Here is a 17636-nt window from a genome sequence, read left to right as displayed (position 1 = left end):
GATTGTTGTATTTCGACCACTCTGTTTATTTTGACATCTCGGGCATTATATATTTATATGCTTTGACATAATTGGGATTGTTGTATTTCGATCACTCTGTTTATTTTGACATCTCGGGCATTATATATTTATATGCTTTGACATAATTGGGATTATTGTATTTCGACCACTCTGTTTATTTTGACATCTCGGGTATTATATATGTATATGCTTTGACATAATTGGGATTGTTGTATTTCGACCACTCTGTTTATTTTGACATCTCGGGCATTATATATTTATATGCTTTGACATAATTGGGATTGTTGTATTTCGAGCACTCTGTTTATTTTGACATCTCGGGTATTATATATGTATATGCTTTGACATAATTGGGATTGTTGTATTTCGACCACTCTGTTTATTTTGACATCTCGGTTTCATATATGTATATGCTTTGACATAATTGGGATTGTTGTATTTCGACCACTCTGTTTATTTTGACATCTCGGGTATTATATATGTATATGCTTTGACATAATTGGGATTGTTGTATTTCGACCACTCTGTTTATTTTGACATCTCGGTTTCATATATGTATATGCTTTGACATAATTGGGATTGTTGTATTTCGACCACTCTGTTTATTTTGAGATCTCGGTATTATATATGTATATGCTTTGACATAATTGGGATTGTTGTATTTCGAGCACTCTGTTTATTTTGACATCTCGGACATAATATATGTACATGTAAATGATTTGACATTTTTAGGATTGTTGTATTTCGACCACTCTGTTTATTTTGACATCTCGGGTATTATATATGTATATGCTTTGACATAATTGGGATTGTTGTATTTCGACCACTCTGTTTATTTTGACATCTCGGTTTCATATATGTATATGCTTTGACATAATTGGGATTGTTGTATTTCGACCACTCTGTTTATTTTGAGATCTCGGTATTATATATGTATATGCTTTGACATAATTGGGATTGTTGTATTTCGAGCACTCTGTTTATTTTGACATCTCGGACATAATATATGTATATGCTTTGACATAATTGGGATTGTTGTATTTCGACACTCTGTTTATTTTGACATCTCGGGTATTATATATGTACATGTAAATGGTTTGACATTTTTAGGATTGTTGTATTTCGACCACTCTGTTTATGTTGACATCTCGGTATTATATATGTATTTGCTTTGACATAATTGGGATTGTTGTATTTCGACCACTCTGTTTATTTTGACATCTCGGGTATTATATATGTATATGCTTTGACATAATTGGGATTATTGTATTTCGACCACTCTGTTTACTTTGACATCTCGGGTATGATATATGTATAGGCTTTGACATTTTTAGGATTGTTGTATTTCGACCACTCTGTTTAGTTTGACATCTCGGGTATTATATATGTATATTCTTTGACATAATTGGGATTGTTGTATTTCGACCACTCTGTTTATTTTGACATCTCGGGCATAACATATGTATATGCTTTGACATAATTGGGATTGTTGTATTTCGACCACTCTGTTTATTTTGACATCTCGGGTATTATATATGTATATGCTTTGACATAATTGGGATTATTGTATTTCGACCACTCTGTTTACTTTGACATCTCGGGTATGATATATGTATATGCTTTGACATTTTTAGGATTGTTGTATTTCGACCACTCTGTTTAGTTTGACATCTCGGGTATTATATATGTATATGCTTTGACATAATTGGGATTGTTGTATTTCGACCACTCTGTTTATTTTGACATCTCGGGTATTATATATGTATATGCTTTGACATAATTGGGATTGTTGTATTTCGACCACTCTGTTTATTTTGACATCTCGGGTATTATATATGTATATGCTTTGACATAATTGGGATTGTTGTATTTCGACCACTCTGTTTATTTTTACATCTCGGGTATTATATATGTATATGCTTTGACATAATTGGGATTGTTGTATTTCGACCACTCTGTTTATTTTGACATCTCGGGCATATATATGTATATGCTTTGACATAATTGGGATTGTTGTATTTCGACACTCTGTTTATTTTGACATCTCGGGTATTATATATGTACATGTAAATGGTTTGACATTTTTAGGATTGTTGTATTTCGACCACTCTGTTTATGTTGACATCTCGGTATTATATATGTATTTGCTTTGACATAATTGGGATTGTTGTATTTCGACCACTCTGTTTATTTTGACATCTCGGGTATTATATATGTATATGCTTTGACATAATTGGGATTATTGTATTTCGACCACTCTGTTTACTTTGACATCTCGGGTATGATATATGTATATGCTTTGACATTTTTAGGATTGTTGTATTTCGACCACTCTGTTTATTTTGACATCTCGGGTATTATATATGTATATGCTTTGACATAATTGGGATTATTGTATTTCGACCACTCTGTTTACTTTGACATCTCGGGTATGATATATGTATATGCTTTGACATTTTTAGGATTGTTGTATTTCGACCACTCTGTTTATTTTGACATCTCGGGCATAGATATGTATATGCTTTGACATAATTGGGATTGTTGTATTTCGACCACTCTGTTTATTTTGACATCTCGGGCATAGATATGTATATGCTTTGACATAATTGGGATTGTTGTATTTCGACCACTCTGTTTATTTTGACATCTCGGTATTATATATGTATATGCTTTGACATAATTGGGATTGTTGTATTTCGACCACTCTGTTTATGTTGACATCTCGGTATTATATATGTATATTCTTTGACATAATTGGGATTGTTGTATTTCGACCACTCTGTTTATTTTGACATCTCGGTATTATATATGTATATGCTTTGACATAATTGGGATTGTTGTATTTCGACCACTCTGTTTATGTTGACATCTCGGTATTATATATGTATATTCTTTGACATAATTGGGATTGTTGTATTTCGACCACTCTGTTTATTTTGTCATCTCGGGCATAATATATGTAAATGCTTTGACGTAATGGGATTGTTGTATTTCGACCACTCTGTTTATTTTGACATCTCGGGCATTATATATTTATATGCTTTGACATAATTGGGATTGTTGTATTTCGACCACTCTGTTTATTTTGTCATCTCGGGCATAATATATGTAAATGCTTTGACGTAATGGGATTGTTGTATTTCGACCACTCTGTTTATTTTGACATCTCGGGCATTATATATTTATATGCTTTGACATAATTGGGATTGTTGTATTTCGACCACTCTGTTTATTTTGTCATCTCGGGCATAATATATGTAAATGCTTTGACGTAATGGGATTGTTGTATTTCGACCACTCTGTTTATTTTGACATCTCGGGCATTATATATTTATATGCTTTGACATAATTGGGATTGTTGTATTTCGACCACTCTGTTTATTTTGTCATCTCGGGCATAATATATGTAAATGCTTTGACGTAATGGGATTGTTGTATTTCGACCACTCTGTTTATTTTGACATCTCGGGCATTATATATTTATATGCTTTGACATAATTGGGATTGTTGTATTTCGACCACTCTGTTTATGTTGACATCTCGGTATTATATATGTATATTCTTTGACATAATTGGGATTGTTGTATTTCGACCACTCTGTTTATTTTGACATCTCGGTATTATATATGTATATGCTTTGACATAATTGGGATTGTTGTATTTCGACCACTCTGTTTATGTTGACATCTCGGTATTATATATGTATATTCTTTGACATAATTGGGATTGTTGTATTTCGACCACTCTGTTTATGTTGACATCTCGGTATTATATATGTATATGCTTTGACATTATTGGGAATTTTGTATTTCGAGCACTCTGTTTATTTTGTCATCTCGGGCATAATATATGTATATGCTTTGACATAATTGGGATTGTTGTATTTCGACCACTCTGTTTATTTTGACATCTCGGTATTATATATGTATATGCTTTGACTTTATTGGGATTGTTGTATTTCGATCACTCTGTTTATTTTGACATCTCGGTTTTATATATGTATATGCTTTGACATAATTGGGATTGTTGTATTTCGACCACTCTGTTTATTTTGACATTTCGGTATTATATATGTATATTCTTTGACATAATTGGGATTGTTGTATTTCGACCACTCTGTTTATTTTGACATCTCGGTATTATATATGTATATGCTTTGACATAATTGGGATTGTTGTATTTCGACCACTCTGTTTATTTTGACATCTCGGGCATAGATATGTATATGCTTTGACATAATTGGGATTGTTGTATTTCGAGCACTCTGTTTATTTTGACATCTCGGTATTATATATGTATATGCTTTGACATAATTGGGATTGTTGTATTTCGACCACTCTGTTTATTTTGACATCTCGGTATTATATATGTATATGCTTTGACTTTATTGGGATTGTTGTATTTCGATCACTCTGTTTATTTTGACATCTCGGTTTTATATATGTATATGCTTTGACATAATTGGGATTGTTGTATTTCGACCACTCTGTTTATTTTGACATCTCGGTATTATATATGTATATTCTTTGACACAATTTCTTATTAAACACTTAATTTTAGAATCGAATTTAAAGGAATTTTTTTTAGTTATGTGTTTTACTTCTCATAGTTGTTTTCGAATCGAAAACCGATTCCGCATCTATCAGCTTCGAATTATAAAAATATAAAACGTGTCTGCATACTGCCGTTAATCACCTCGTTTAAATGTGTTAAATGCCATGACTAACAGTTTTTTTTAGAATAATGCAACATCTGATTCAATGTTTGGAAGTGAACAAATGATTTTTTTTTATATTTGACCTTGAATTTTATTTTTGGAAATTACTTTTACTCATACATACCTTATACACATCAAATATGTCTATTATGGCATCAAACATTGTGTATAAATCATTCAAAAGATCAACTACCTGACAAAGCAAACATATATGCCACGTTAATATTTTCGAAGGTACTATATTACATTAAGAATTGTCAGAAGTTTTCAAGGGTACTTTAAAATACTAACCTCTCTCAGTAGAAAAGTGATACAGGAGGAATGTTGTTTGAAGTCTAAGTGAAGTTCTTTTTTTTATTTTACCATTTAAAACATACTTCCTCTTTAATATCCATACATTTTTCTTAACTCCGGGTTTTTATCATCGAACCCAAAAGGTGAGGTGCTGACATAACTAGTTATTCGGGTCTAGTATATATGAGAATAATACATTTTCACTGAACTAGTGCACATTTATGTTTAGGGGCCAGCTGAAGCGTTAACAAAAAAGCTTAGACTACCTAACAATTATTTCCATAGTAGCGAACACATTTTACCAAGCTTTTGCAATTACTATTATAGTGTATTTAGCTTTTACGTCACATGATGTAGGTAAAGGGAGATAATTCGCAAAATAAAAAAAAAATGTTTTTTTTCCAAACATGTTCGTGTGACTGAACCAAACAAGACTATCTGGACTTGCTATTTGTCTTTTTTGGTCCATTTTTGCAGAGAGTCTGTGTTGGTTGTTAAAAAAGTCGATCTGTCCAATATTTTTGGAAATTCATATTGTCCTTTCAATAAAATTGAGAATGGAAATGAGGAATGTGTCAAAGAGACAACAACCCGACCAAAGAGCAGAAAACAGCCAAAGGCCACCAATGGGTCTTCAAAACAGCGAGAAAATCCCGCTGAATACTGCCACCCAATGAAAAATGTAAGGATACATCATTTTGCAATGTTTAGTTCTACTTACGACATTACAATAAAAGTTAAGTTATACTGAGAAATACCCTCGAATATTAAATGTTTATGATAAAATATTATTTTATATATAGGATGCTGATAACGATTGCAGAATTTTTGAAAAATACACAAATGTCTGTGGTATCTTGTAGCTCAATTCCTATGTTTGGAGTAGTGATAAAACATCAAGGATTTCATGATATGAAATATTTCAGAATATTTAAAAAAAAATGATTTACTTGCCTCTATGGCAGAACTCTTAGCCGATATGGCTGTAAATCCAACAATATCACTGAAGTATATAGTTACACACTGGTATGCTTCTGGGTCCACAGGAAGGCCATTTTTTAACTTTGTAGCTACACTCCTAAAAACATTGAGGTACATTTTATTGTCTTCACAATTTAACTCCAGATTTCATCATTTATTCTTTAACATAAAAATAAGCAGGTATGGTATGATTTTCAATGTGATAACTCTCCACCAGAGACCAAATAACGTAGAAGTTATCAACTATATGTCACCGTGCGGTCATCAACAATGAGCAAAACCCATGTATTCCGAACGGATTTTCTAATATTAAGTTTCCGTTCAATAATAAACGATTAAAAATCCTTGCTACGAAAATCATGATTTTCGTTAGATGCATATTGTTCTATTATGTGTTTAATGGTTTGATATCTGACGCCTTTTTTAATATTCTTAATTGACATTTTTGTTTTGTTTTAGTGTCATTTGTATTTTATTTTGGTTTCTTGTTCTTCTACTGTCGATATATACAGAATTCAAATATTTTTCTTCGATCTACACCGATGAAAAATAAATGTTCACACACCTAAAACTGTCTCCTTTCCTTTAATCTTTTTGTCTCTAACATTAATAACAACTTGGATGGCTAAGATACCCTTATGTTACAAGAAGGATAGAAAAAACCTATCACATATTGTGCTATGGATTAAATACGGTATCGTGTTATAACGTATTGTTAAATAAAAAATGGGGTCTAAAATCACACGACAACTACTCTTGGTAAAAAAAATGTGACTTGGCTACGGAAACGGTTTGGAGATCAAATTAATAGACTCAAACCTCGGTAAAACTTGATCCAGTAATGCTTCTGATTTTCTTTGTTCTTCGAACAATGCATCTGTTCGCTGACTGACCAAATCTTCAAGATTATTAGCATACTGTTCCATACGTCTTAGAAGCGAATCCAATATGTTATGACTACTTGCAATTCTACAATATTGAATTAAGAATTAAATTAGATAAGCAGTCACATCTTCAGAAAAAGTTAGACTGCAGGGACAAACGTGTGATAACTTTAAATTTATGATAGTTCATGAAATGTACAGGTCAGACAGAAGAAACCCGTTTTTTTAATACATATTACCATTTTATTCCTAAATATTTCCTGTATACAATTACATTAGTCGTCCAGGTAACAGACTAATGTTCTTTGCTTACAAGATGAGTCATCTATCCAGGGTTAATAGAAGTCTACAATTGTAGTCAACTTTTTACTTCGGATTTACAATTAATTTCAAAAATATACCCACATGATGTTAGAAGCATCTAACTCTACACCTAAACTTCAACATAGTAAGTAATTAATAGGATTCCCACACAAAAGATGTGCATTTAACTTTAACACAACACACATAATAGGCTAACTTTTATATCATTTTTTTTTTATAAATGTACATACTGTAAACCAACTTATTTTCGCGGATACTTTATTTCACGTTTAGCCTTTTTCAGTCCTCTACGCGACGATTTAATTTCGCGATTTTCAAACTACTTGATGTAGTTAAATAAGAAAAGATTCTTTTTTTTTTACATATTCGCGGCGATTAATTTTCGCGTTATTTATTCACTCGCGAAAGTCGCGAAAATAAATCGCTCGCGAAAATTAGTTGGTTTACAGTATTAATAAAATCTATATTTTTGTCCATCTGATGAGTTAAGCCTTTTTCAACTGATTTTTATAGTTCGTTCTTATGTTGGACAGTTATACCACTGTCCCAGGTTAGGGGAGGGTTGGGATCCCGCTAACATGTTTAACCCCGCCACATTATTTATGTATGTGCCTGTCCCAAGTCAGGAGCCTGTAATTCAGTGGTTGTCGTTTGTTTATGTGTTACATATTTGGTTTTCGTTCATTTTTTTACATAAATAAGGCCGTTAGTTTTCTCGTTTGAATTGTTTTACATTGTCTTATCGGGGCCTATTATAGCTGACTATGCGGTATGGGCTTTGCTCATTGTTGAAGGCCGTACGGTGACCTATAGTTGTTAATGTCTGTGTCATTTTTGGTCTTTTGTGGATAGTTGTCTCATTGGCAATCATACCACATCTTCTTTTTTATATTATATCATAAACCATGAAAAAAATATAACTTGGTTTAAAGTTGATATTATATTTTTTGTCTAAATTTTCATTATCACTGACTTCAATTTTGTCTTATCGATGATGTCAATGCCTGTTAATTGAAGAACAAATTTTAAATGAATTTATTTGTTATATTTCCAGATATTTTATAAATATCTTGAGGTGCTAAACGCGTTTTGTTGTTTTTTATTGAATTCTTAATTTTCATTTAGAATAAGTAATAATTGTGTCTAGAAAATTATCATATCTAAATAATGCTGTGTTTATACCTAAAAGCATGTTCTTTTCAACAATAGGATTGTTTATTCCTATGTTTGATTGGATAAATATTTCTTAAAGTTTGTTTAAAATTAACTTTGATGTACTACAACTAAAAAATAAGTGTTGCAGGGTTTCTATGCTGTTGTCATTTTGACAAATATTACAGTTTCCATTTGCTAGTTTCACTGTTTGTAATCTACCTTCAGTATATAAAATATTGTGCATGGATCTCCATTTAACTTCTTTTACTTTATTTTCAATTATCATTTGTTTAATCCCCACCATACATTTTCCCAAAGTAAATTGTTTCCAAATATTTCCACTTAATTTGACATTTTTGAGGTACGTTTGTATTTAATAAAGCACGAACATATATGAGTTTAACTTTGATGGTTTTGTTATTTGGATTTTTTAAGTTCATAATCTTAATGTCATTTGATATCATTATGCAAATTCTGGTTTCTGCAAGAAATCAAAATTTGTACAATATCTTTAGGAATTGTCTGTTTAATTCTAGAGAATTCGGAAATACCAAATTTCTCCGACCAATAAGCTTCCTATAAATTTCATTGCAGCTAATAAGATCAGTTGTTTCTGAATTCCTTGATAGTTTTGATATCGGTTTAAAAAAAAGAAGGGTACAACAATTGTTTATTTTTTTAACAAAATCGAAGAGTTTGCAAATGTTCTCGTATTTAAAACGTCGCTTTTATTGAATGGTGTATCAATATTTTGTATGAAACTTATGAAATTTATAATTTTCTGATATAATTGTGGTAAATAGAAACCCGTTTAAACAATTTGAATTCAATGAAAAGAGATTATCAATACTTAAACATGTTAGACCATATTCTGATTTATTCTTTTTAGTTGACAGTTGAGGACATGTAAGGAAGATCTTTCATTAATATAATTGTGTCTTTTTTTCGTAGGTCTAGACGGGAGAGAAAATACGAAATGAATGGAATCATGCTTCTTCATGTGTTATGTTATTTCGGCAGGTTATGGATTTGATTCATTCAGGTTTTTTTATTCTTTTAAAATGATTGGTTGTTGCTGTACATTTAAGGTTGTCTGTATTTTTGTCATTTCGATGAAGTCAATTAAGTCTGATTTTAACACAGTTAGAAATAACAAACATATACATTTCGGGAGACATAAATTTGTAAAATTGCACTATTATGTTGTGATGATTTTCAATAATAAATACTGTTCAACCTGAACATCTACATTGGTGAACAACTATTGGAATCCTTGTAAATATTAAATGTCCATGAATAAAAAGAAAACCGCTTCTACTGATGCATGAAGGTTCAATGAAATGTAAACATTATTTTTGTTAATCTAGAAGACATCATTTGTATGTTATAATAATGACGTCAGAAACAATATTTGTAGCATTTCTAAAAAAAGGATGCGTCCAGGGACATTGTGGCTTAATCAACACCTACAATAGTATTTTCCCAATGAGCGAATAAAGCAAAACAATCATTGCATGTCTTTGTTCTTAATTTCTCTCTATTGAAAATAAAATTGAGAATGGAAATGGGGAATATGTCAAAGAGACAACAACCCGACAAAGAGAAACAGGAATAGCTTATATAAATTACACATGTACGTTCAATTTTTCCTTTAATGAACAAACAGGATGGCATGGAAATCAGAGATTTATTACATGCATCGATTGAGATACGAAATTTCTCAACTTGATACAGTTAACTTTTGATGCATTTTATTTTTTAACCTTTCAAAGCTACTGAGATTCCCCCGGTGTTTGGTGGGGTTCGTGTTGCTCAGTCTTTAGTTTTCTTTGTGTGTTTCGTATACTGTTATTTGTTATTTAGTCATTTTTTTTATTTTTGCAAGGCATTCTCAGTTCGTTTTTGACTTATGAGTTTGATTATCCCTTTGGTTTCTTTCACATTTCTTTTATATTGTCATAGTTAAGCCAATCTTAGAAGATGGCAGTGATATTATTTCCTAGTATCCTAGTATCCGTCAAAAGTGAACTATACCGAGCCCTAGATCAATGTAAACTCGGTAAGGGAGCTACCATTTGATTTTTATGGGGGGTGGGGGTGTGTGGGCTAGGATGAAATTTGAAAAAAGGCAGGACAGGAGTTTTGAGTAAAAAAAAGGCAGGATGAGCAACTTGGCCAAAAAAAATGCAGGATGACAACTTATGTAAAAAAGGTCAGGATAAACAAATAAAAAAAAGGCAGAACCGACATAGCCAGAAATTAGTAGTGCTTTTGCTAATTAATATTCATAATATGTAAATGAGAATTGTACCACGTGATAATAGTTTGAATAGACTGGCTTGATATCATTAAAATCTTTAAAACACGGATATATTAAGTTGCCCGTAACAGAGTCTGTGTTTATAATCACTCTGCTATTTCCGTAAAGTTGTCAGGCGGTCAAAATCAAAACAATACACGCGAATTTAGTGAATTTTTCGTGTTTTCGAGAGTTTATTCTTCTTGAAATAGGGGCATTTTAACTTTACGTGGGAACCTAGAGTTCATCGACTACACATACAAGGTTTGGAGTTGCTTATATTTTGGATATTCAAGTTTCAAATTTCACTCCGGCAACCTGTTTTTCTAATGACCTTGTTAGCCAGTTTTCAACACGAAGTTTGCAAATTTGACGTTTTAGCCATTTTAGCCTGGTTTTTATAATGCAATGTTAAAAGCCTCTCGCTTCGATTTTTAAAACAGCTCAGGAACCTTAATTTTTGCAACAACAGTCATTATGTTTCGTTTAAATGGTGTATATTGTTGTGTATATTTATTTTCTGCCCCGGCAACCTGCCTATCACTTAAATGTAAGTTAAAACAGACATTTTTTTCAAAATTACCTATCATTTCAATATAATTTCCGTGACCCGTATCCGATTTCTTTAGTATAATATTCAAATAAGCAAAGTGGCGTTGATTTCTGGATATGAATAGAGTGAAAAATAAAAAGGCAGGACAGAAATTACAACTAAAAAAAATGCAGGACAAAATTTTTCATCCTAGCCCCCCCCCCCCCCTAAAAATCAAATGGTAGCTCCCTAATACATGGCGAATATATCATACCCAGTTAGTGTCTTCAATTGTTTCTTTATCGCTTTAAATGTTGGCCTTTTGGATGAAGATTCGTCCCAGCACTCCTTCATCAACCCAATGATCAAAGGTTCGTCGGTGTCGCCAGGCATTTGTGGACGGAACGGTTGTTGTAATCCATCATCTCGTAATTTACTAACAATTCCTAAAAGATTGAATTAACTACACATTATGTAATTATTGTGATGTGTTCGATATTGATTAATCAGTCTTTTAATTGTGAATTAACAAAAAAAAGTATTAACAACAAAATCAAACGGTAGACTATATCAACGAATTGATATCAACTGTCATATTCTTGACTTGTTACAGTTATTTTTCGAAGAAACCTGGGTTCATAGCTAGCAAAACCTCCTACTTGTATGACACTTGTGTCCTATTCGCGAATGTAAAGAAGAATATGATGCTTGTATGAAGCTGTTTGATCTATATGTTGTTTATTTTGTACAGCGAAGTTTGACGTTGACATTATGTACAATTTTAAGAAATATAATAATAATAAAACAGTAAATTCAGTGGCTACAGTGTCCACAACATCCTATCAACATCCCATAAACCCAGTAGTCGGTACTTCGGTACTGACATGATTTATAACAAACCTTTCTAAACTTGTAAATTGTCCTTTAATACACTTTGAACGTGTTAGAAAATTAGGTTTCAACTCCATCAGGCAAAGTTGACCATAGATGGATTTGGCTTTTTTATGTCCTTTTTGGTTTTATAGCTCTACTACTGTTTCGGTTCTTATACATCCTTGGCTTTCAAATATTCGGCTTTGAGCGTTCCAGATGAAGGTAAATCCAGAAAAGTGCTTTGGACGCATGAAGTTTTTAACGTGTTGTTTTCATTTTTTACAGCACTAGGTCGATACCTCTGCTGGTGGACTATCAGTCCCCGAGGGTATCATTAACCCAATAGTCGGTATTTCGGTACTGACATGATTTTTAACAAACCTTTCAAAAATTGTCATATAATAAATTTTGGACATTTTAGAAACTAAAGTTTCAACTCCCTCAGGCAAAGTTGACCTTGGATGGATTTGACTATTTTTTAGGTACTTTTTGGGTTTATAGTTCTACTACTGTTTCGGTTCTTATACATCCTTGGTTCATTCTATTATCTGTTATGTAATTGAACATCTGCATGTCAATAAACTATGTAAAGTAGAGAAAATACATTTTACTGTTAGAACAAATGACAAAAAATCCAACATGGCGACAAAGGGAACTCCAATTCAAACTACATCATTGGAAAACAATCTGGAATCAACTTATGTCGTTCTTATTTTAGATGATTAGATTTCAATGGTATATTTAGAAGAGATGAAGCAGAATGAAATCCTATGGGTATGTTTTGTATAATATAAACTATACTTTGATTTTGTGTATACAACATTTACCTTTCACTGTCAATAAATCTAGATCCAGCTCAAATGGCGTCATACGTGTGAGCACCTCAAACATGATGATTGAGCAGCTATAAACATCAGCTGCTTGTGACACGTCAAATTTCCCCCTTAAAACTTCAGGTGCAAACCATAAATATTCTATAAGGGAAAAAATGCAAATAATATTTTTCTTTAACTTTTTAGTATAAATTGAGCTTATGATTTAGATGGAACAGTATTTAGAAAAACATTTAATAGTATCATGATTATTCTTCTTATCATAATGGTTATAACTTGCAGAACAAATAAATCGTCCAATTTTTCTAGCATATTTTATTGATGATGTTATTACACATTTGGATTTGTTTCAGTTAAATCGATTTATGACGATTGAACAGCGGTATACTACTATTGCCTTTATTTAGACACATTTGTACCAAAATTTGGGGCCTTTTTTTTAATTTTATCAAATTAGTCAAACAAAAGTACAATAATGATAGCCATACATATAATATACCTTGTTCATTTTTGACTGATATTAAGGGATCTTCTCCACGAATGAAATTCAAACCATATCCGGTGATCTTTAGGACAAATCGACTGTCTATCACACATCGTTCACTATTCAGTCGACCATGAGCAAGAAAAGGGGAATCGTGAAGAAACGCCATTCCCTGAAATGATAAAAGTAAATGTTTTATTGAATTATATCTGACATTCAAATGAAAAAAAAATGGTCAATTAAAACCGAAAATAGTAGCAACACCACAAAAAACTGAAATCAATTCAATCAAAAACTGTAATTGATTTTTTTATGTGCTTTCACATGATAGAATAAATATGGAAATTATGATGTTCTTATTATGAAATTGAATTGATTAACAATGAAAACATGACATCCCTCGTAGATCAACTATGCACAAAAAGTTATGATAAACTTACATTAGCAAGATCCGTAAGCAATGCTGCTTTGAAGTCCCAGTCTAAATTGATCGAATCATTTTGAACAATTTCCTAGAAAGAAATGTTTAATTAGTATATTAATTGTTTTTTTAAGTTGTTAAAAACGTTTAAGGTGTACCATCGATTTGAAATTTATTTTTATCCTTGGCTTAGCTAATACAAACGATTAGATTTTAAGTAAATCTATAAATGAATATGCTTTATGCGAAACATATGTTTTCCAATTTATTAAGGACATATATGTATATACCAAAGAGCACTACTGAAATGAATGTTACTGTATTGTAAATTTGAATTTAAATAATAATCTATAAAAAATCTTTTCAAAGATACCAGGCTTATAATTTTGCACGTCAGATGCGCGTTTTGATTAGGGACTTTCCTTTTTGAATTTTCCTCGGAGTTCAGTATTTTTGTGATTTCACTTTTGTCTTCATAAGACTAATCAGTGACGCTGGAATTGAAACAGCTACATCCAATTCAAGGTGAATTTAGAGATCAGAAAGTGTAAAATATTTGAAAGAAATAAAGCCTGCAAAAAGGAAATCATAACTAGCTAATAATTGTTTTTTGAGTGTTTTTCATTTTTGGCCATGACATTGTCAGTTTGTTTTCGACTTATGAGTTTTAAAGTGACTTTGCTATCTTTCGCCTTTCTTTTGAAGAGCATTAAAAAACGAAAATTCCAAAAAAACATTGTGCAATTCTTAGGTTATCCTACCAGTGTACAGTTTTTATTAGCTAGTTGTGACGTCCTTTTTCATGCTTTATTTCTTTAAATGATTTGCACTCTCTGATTTCGATATTTGAGCATGACTGATGAGAAATGATTTTTTGATATCCACATGCTGTATATTTCTTAGTTTCGTTGTTTTGTAATTGGGCATTATTTATGTTTATCAAACATCTCATTCTATTCATACTTAAACTCATTTGTGAAATCAATCTAAAATGACTTTAAACATGGCCGCTACAACTAATTGTGATATAAAACTTTATACCTGTAAACTGCCTCTACTGTTGTACTCAGTGACTCTGTAGATACACTTTTCGAAAGGGTATAAACCAGTGAACTTTACCAGATTTGGACAAGTCAAATCTCCAATCTGCAACGGAAAAAAAACCAAGTGAATCTGTGAGCTACTGCTCACTAATGATACCCCCGTCCGCTAAAAGTATAAGGTAAACAGGAAGTTGTTGATTGATGAATCTGAAAACGCATCACACGGTATAGCTGACTCGTATAAACCCAGAAACGAAATTTAAGAAATCCTTGTAATGTAGTTCCTGAGAAAGATGAGTCGAAAAATATTCATGGGACGGACGGACGGACTGACGGACTGATGGATGGACGGACAGACAGAGGTAAAACAGTATACCCCCACTTTGATAAAGCGGGGTATAATAAAGATAGAAATGTTATTGCCGAGAAAGCTTTTTTTAAATGATTTTAGAATTTTCGTTTCAACTTTTCTTTATAATTTCAGACATATGATGTCAGATTGAAAATGACGTAAACACACTGATCATGGATACCAGGTCTATGGATACAAAGGGATTTATAAATATCAAAATATGTCGCAATTCTTCTTATTGTGCAAATTTCGGTACTGACATGATTTTTTAACAAACCTGTGCAAACTTTGATATCTTCGCTCCCGACATTCAAAAACCATGGTTAAGTTTTTATGTTCAGCAGGGAAGTTGTTTCACTGAACACATTCCAGACCCGAATAAAAAGTAAAACTTCCTTATAACCTCTTTATAAAAAAATGCAACATGCTTTTGATGCTGTCTCCAAACAATATGATTTAAAAGTAAGTTTTATGAAACACAAAAGTACAATAATATAATATTGAAAGAAAAAACCGGGAAAAGGGAAAAGGGGGGGGGGGGGGATATCATCGATGCGATCATTCTCAATGTATCATAGTTTGTTTGATTTTCCAGGGTATCTACACATACACCACATGTACAGTTCCATGTCAGCCCTCTGATTGGTTTACCAGATGCTTGAAAATGGTCCTGTGGTGTATGTTGGATACCTCACACTTTTAGCCAGAAAATACAATGTAACACATTTTCTTTCCTGGAATATTTTTCAACCCTAAAACTAAAGTGTTGGGTAGTTGTCTCATTGGTGAATACCCCGTATCCTTTCTTATTCATATAAGTATAACAATTAATTTTAATAACTATTATTTAAAAAAAAATGTGAGACTGAACGCTATAAATCCAAAAAAAATGCACATAATTCCATAATGCAAACAAATTCACTACAAAAAAAAAATGCACATAATTCCATTATACAAACATTCCTTTGAATGAAAGACACCAAACCATTCAACATAATCCACAAATACTGAATTAATCACACATATACATTGTAATTAACTTCCATTATTAAAATTGAACATGCATCCAGTCAACAAACTTCCAAAGCCTCCTCCAGCACTATTTGATGGTTCACGATTTTCCGTTTTCATGATATTAGATAATTTGTTAACGCCTACTGACTGTTCACCAAACTTTACATGTACGTCATCTTGAAAAGTACAGGCCGGTTTTGAAGGTAGTGTTTTAAGATTTTGGCACTTAAGTTCCACTGATTTGATTCCACCTGAAAAAATGAAGTATTGACATTCAGTGACATAAAAATCATACATTAAACAAAACTGATTATTGAAATATAAAACAATTTTATTTGGCCTGGATTGGGTAAAATCTAATAAGCGTACACACGACACAATATACCCGTGTTTACCATATTGTTTTCCATAGAAGCACCTGTTGTAGCGCGGACCTCGACGAAGACACCTGGATTTTCTGAAAACCGTCAGTAAAGTGTTGATGACCAAATTACACAAAAGAACAAATTGAAATACACAATAAAAGCACAAATACTACAAAATTGTAAGAAAAATTAAACTTACCATAGTACGTTTTGTTGGCTCTACCCTTGAATAAAATATAGCTTCCCGACTGGTCATTTCCAAGTTCGAACTGGTCCACGGACAGATTCCGTCCACACCTCTGAGCCCGAAAAGTTTACTGCAGTTGTAGAAAAAGTTTAAAAAGTCAATGTCACTGACCTCCATTTTTGCAGCCATTTCAGACGACTGAAACCCGCAGATTGATAATACAGCGGGAAAGGCACTTTTCATCACGTGATATCAGTTATGAACTTTGACACATGACATTTACCAAATAAAAAAGTGATTGGCTATGTGTAGATACACCATAGAATGGACTAAATTTCACTCGAAATCTAAGCTTTCTCGTGGAATTTAGTCCCTCCTATGGTGTATCTACACATACCCAACACTTTTTAATTTGGTAACTATAACTTGCCTACCCCTCACCACGGTACAGCCAAGGCATGAAAACAATTTAATTAATATTGACAAAAAAAAAACGGTATTTAAATGATAGATACATCTTCAATGTATGAAAAACATCTGTTTTATCTTTTGAGTGTATGTGGTTTTAATAGATATAAACATGGTAATTCTATGCCACATTGTAATCGATTCAAACAACATGAAAATGAATATTTATATATATTTATTACATTAGCTGCAGTGAATTACTGCAAAGGAAATAAATCGGATAAATTTACTCCTCTGACATCATAAAAAAAATGTGTTTTGTCAAGAATTGTCAATGAAGTTGCATCAATGCATGGCAAAGGATAAAGTTCTTTTCATTTTTTTACTTAATATTCTTTTAAAAGTCCAGGGTTAATGTTATAAAAAGAATAAATAATCCGAGAATTTAA

General features: G+C 32.0%; 2 protein-coding genes across 2 annotated transcripts in view; one reads left to right on the top strand and one right to left on the bottom strand.

Annotated features, from left to right (window-relative positions):
* LOC139503853 (homeobox protein Mohawk-like) overlaps window positions 1-17636 on the top strand; it is a 360650-nt gene that overhangs the window by 111712 nt on the left and 231302 nt on the right. The window lies entirely within an intron of this gene.
* Window positions 1-17636, bottom strand: part of LOC139503289 (atrial natriuretic peptide receptor 1-like) — a 53812-nt gene that overhangs the window by 14097 nt on the left and 22079 nt on the right. The window contains exons 12-19 of the mRNA XM_071293049.1: window positions 14860-14964; window positions 13838-13909; window positions 13413-13569; window positions 12908-13054; window positions 11482-11653; window positions 6833-6970; window positions 5987-6110; window positions 4863-4931 (exon numbers count right to left, since the gene is read on the bottom strand). Coding sequence (XP_071149150.1) covers window positions 4863-4931; window positions 5987-6110; window positions 6833-6970; window positions 11482-11653; window positions 12908-13054; window positions 13413-13569; window positions 13838-13909; window positions 14860-14964 — 984 coding nt within the window. The remainder of the gene's footprint in view (window positions 1-4862; window positions 4932-5986; window positions 6111-6832; window positions 6971-11481; window positions 11654-12907; window positions 13055-13412; window positions 13570-13837; window positions 13910-14859; window positions 14965-17636) is intronic.

The sequence above is a fragment of the Mytilus edulis genome, chromosome 14 (genome assembly GCF_963676685.1).
Source record: "Mytilus edulis chromosome 14, xbMytEdul2.2, whole genome shotgun sequence".
In the NCBI taxonomy this organism is placed as follows: domain Eukaryota; kingdom Metazoa; phylum Mollusca; class Bivalvia; order Mytilida; family Mytilidae; genus Mytilus; species Mytilus edulis.
The sequence above is the reverse complement of the archived record's forward strand: the minus strand, read 5'-3'. Positions and strand labels throughout refer to the sequence as shown.